The sequence below is a fragment of the Myotis davidii genome, unplaced genomic scaffold (genome assembly GCF_000327345.1).
Source record: "Myotis davidii unplaced genomic scaffold, ASM32734v1 scaffold1914, whole genome shotgun sequence".
NCBI classification, from domain to species: Eukaryota; Metazoa; Chordata; class Mammalia; order Chiroptera; family Vespertilionidae; genus Myotis; species Myotis davidii.
This window is the reverse complement of record NW_006285311.1, coordinates 232,343-233,700: the sequence shown is the minus strand read 5'-3', so window position 1 is coordinate 233,700 and position 1,358 is coordinate 232,343. Positions and strand designations below refer to the sequence as shown.

Here is a 1,358-nt window from a genome sequence, read left to right as displayed (position 1 = left end):
TGAGCCCCTCCACCCCTGGGCCCCTCCAAGCCTCAGCCCTCCACCCCTGGCCCCTCCTCGCTTGGCCCCTCCCACCTGAGTCCCCCACGCCTGGGCGGTTCCGATGGACGAGACTTGTGTCCTCCGGGCCGGCTGTCCATTCCCTGGGCCGCCCGCCAGATCGGGCCTGGGAAGCCCTGCCTCTGGGTCAGCCGCTCGGTGATGCATGTCCGGGCTGCGCTGAGGCCGGGCTGGGGAGGGTCCGGGAGTGCGGGCGGCAAATAGGGGGTGGGGGACCCCAGCCTTGACCTCCCACTGCACCCCAGTGACGTCCCCACTGCCACCACGTGCATCCTGAAACCAGAGGATTCTGGGATAGGACCCAATACAGCCCCCCTCCTTCCCTCCCCCCAGCCAAGGAGGAACCCTCTCCGGGAGGAAATGTGCGGGCTTGGGGCAGAGGACGATGAGAGGGGAGAGGTTTCACACACAGACGCACACACACACGAAGATGTATCTTTTCTTTGGTTCGAGTGGGCACTTCCCATTCAAAGCAGACCTTGCAAACAGCCAGCCTTAGCTTGTCCCCATTCTGCAGGTAGACAAACTGGGGCTCAGGGCGGTCAGGGGAACCCCCACAGGGTCCCTGAGCAGGGGCCTGGCTTCTGACCAATGTTCATGGGTGGCTGTGCATCGACCCTGCCCCCGCCCGGACGCATGGGGCCCTCGGGGGCCGGGCACCTGTGTCGCGGGGGGAGGAGGCCACGTGCACGGCTCGCTGGGCGGAGCCCCCGCGGGGCCAGGGCCTGGGATGGGGACGGCGGCTCTGACTCGGGACCCCTGTGCTTCCAGTGCGTGGACAACATCCGGTGCAACGGCCTCATGATGAACGCCTTTGAGGAGAATTCCAAGGTCACGGTGCCCCAGATGATCAAGTGAGTGCCCCTGACCCATCGGCCCATTGGCCCAACACTGGGTCGGCCGTGCTGGCTCCGACACCCGGCTTTCGTCTTTTGGGTATTTGTCTGTTTTGAATTTATATCTATTTGGGGTTTTTTAAATTTTTATTTATTGATTTGAGAGAGAGAAGGGGGGGTGGAGAGAAACATCCGTGTGTGGTCTCACCGATTGATGGATGCGTTCATCGCTTGATTCTTGTATGTGCCCTGACCGGGGACCGAACCCGCAACCTTGGAGCTTGGGGACGACCCTCTAACCACCTGAGCCACGCGGGCAGGGCTAGTTCATGCCTGTTTGGAAGATGGCTCTGGCTCACTGGGTTTTTGCATGAGGCTGTTTAAAATATAACAGTGTAGCCCGGCCGGCGTGGCTCAGTGGTTGAGTGTCAACCTATGAACCAGGAGGTCACGGTTCAATTC

At 61.6% G+C, this 1,358-nt stretch overlaps 1 protein-coding gene across 1 annotated transcript in view; it reads left to right on the top strand.

Moving 5' to 3' along the window:
• Window positions 1-1,358, top strand: part of RASGRF1 (Ras protein specific guanine nucleotide releasing factor 1) — a 78,780-nt gene that overhangs the window by 35,998 nt on the left and 41,424 nt on the right. Inside the window, 1 exon segment of the mRNA XM_015558976.1 lies at window positions 832-914. Coding sequence (XP_015414462.1) covers window positions 832-914 — 83 coding nt within the window.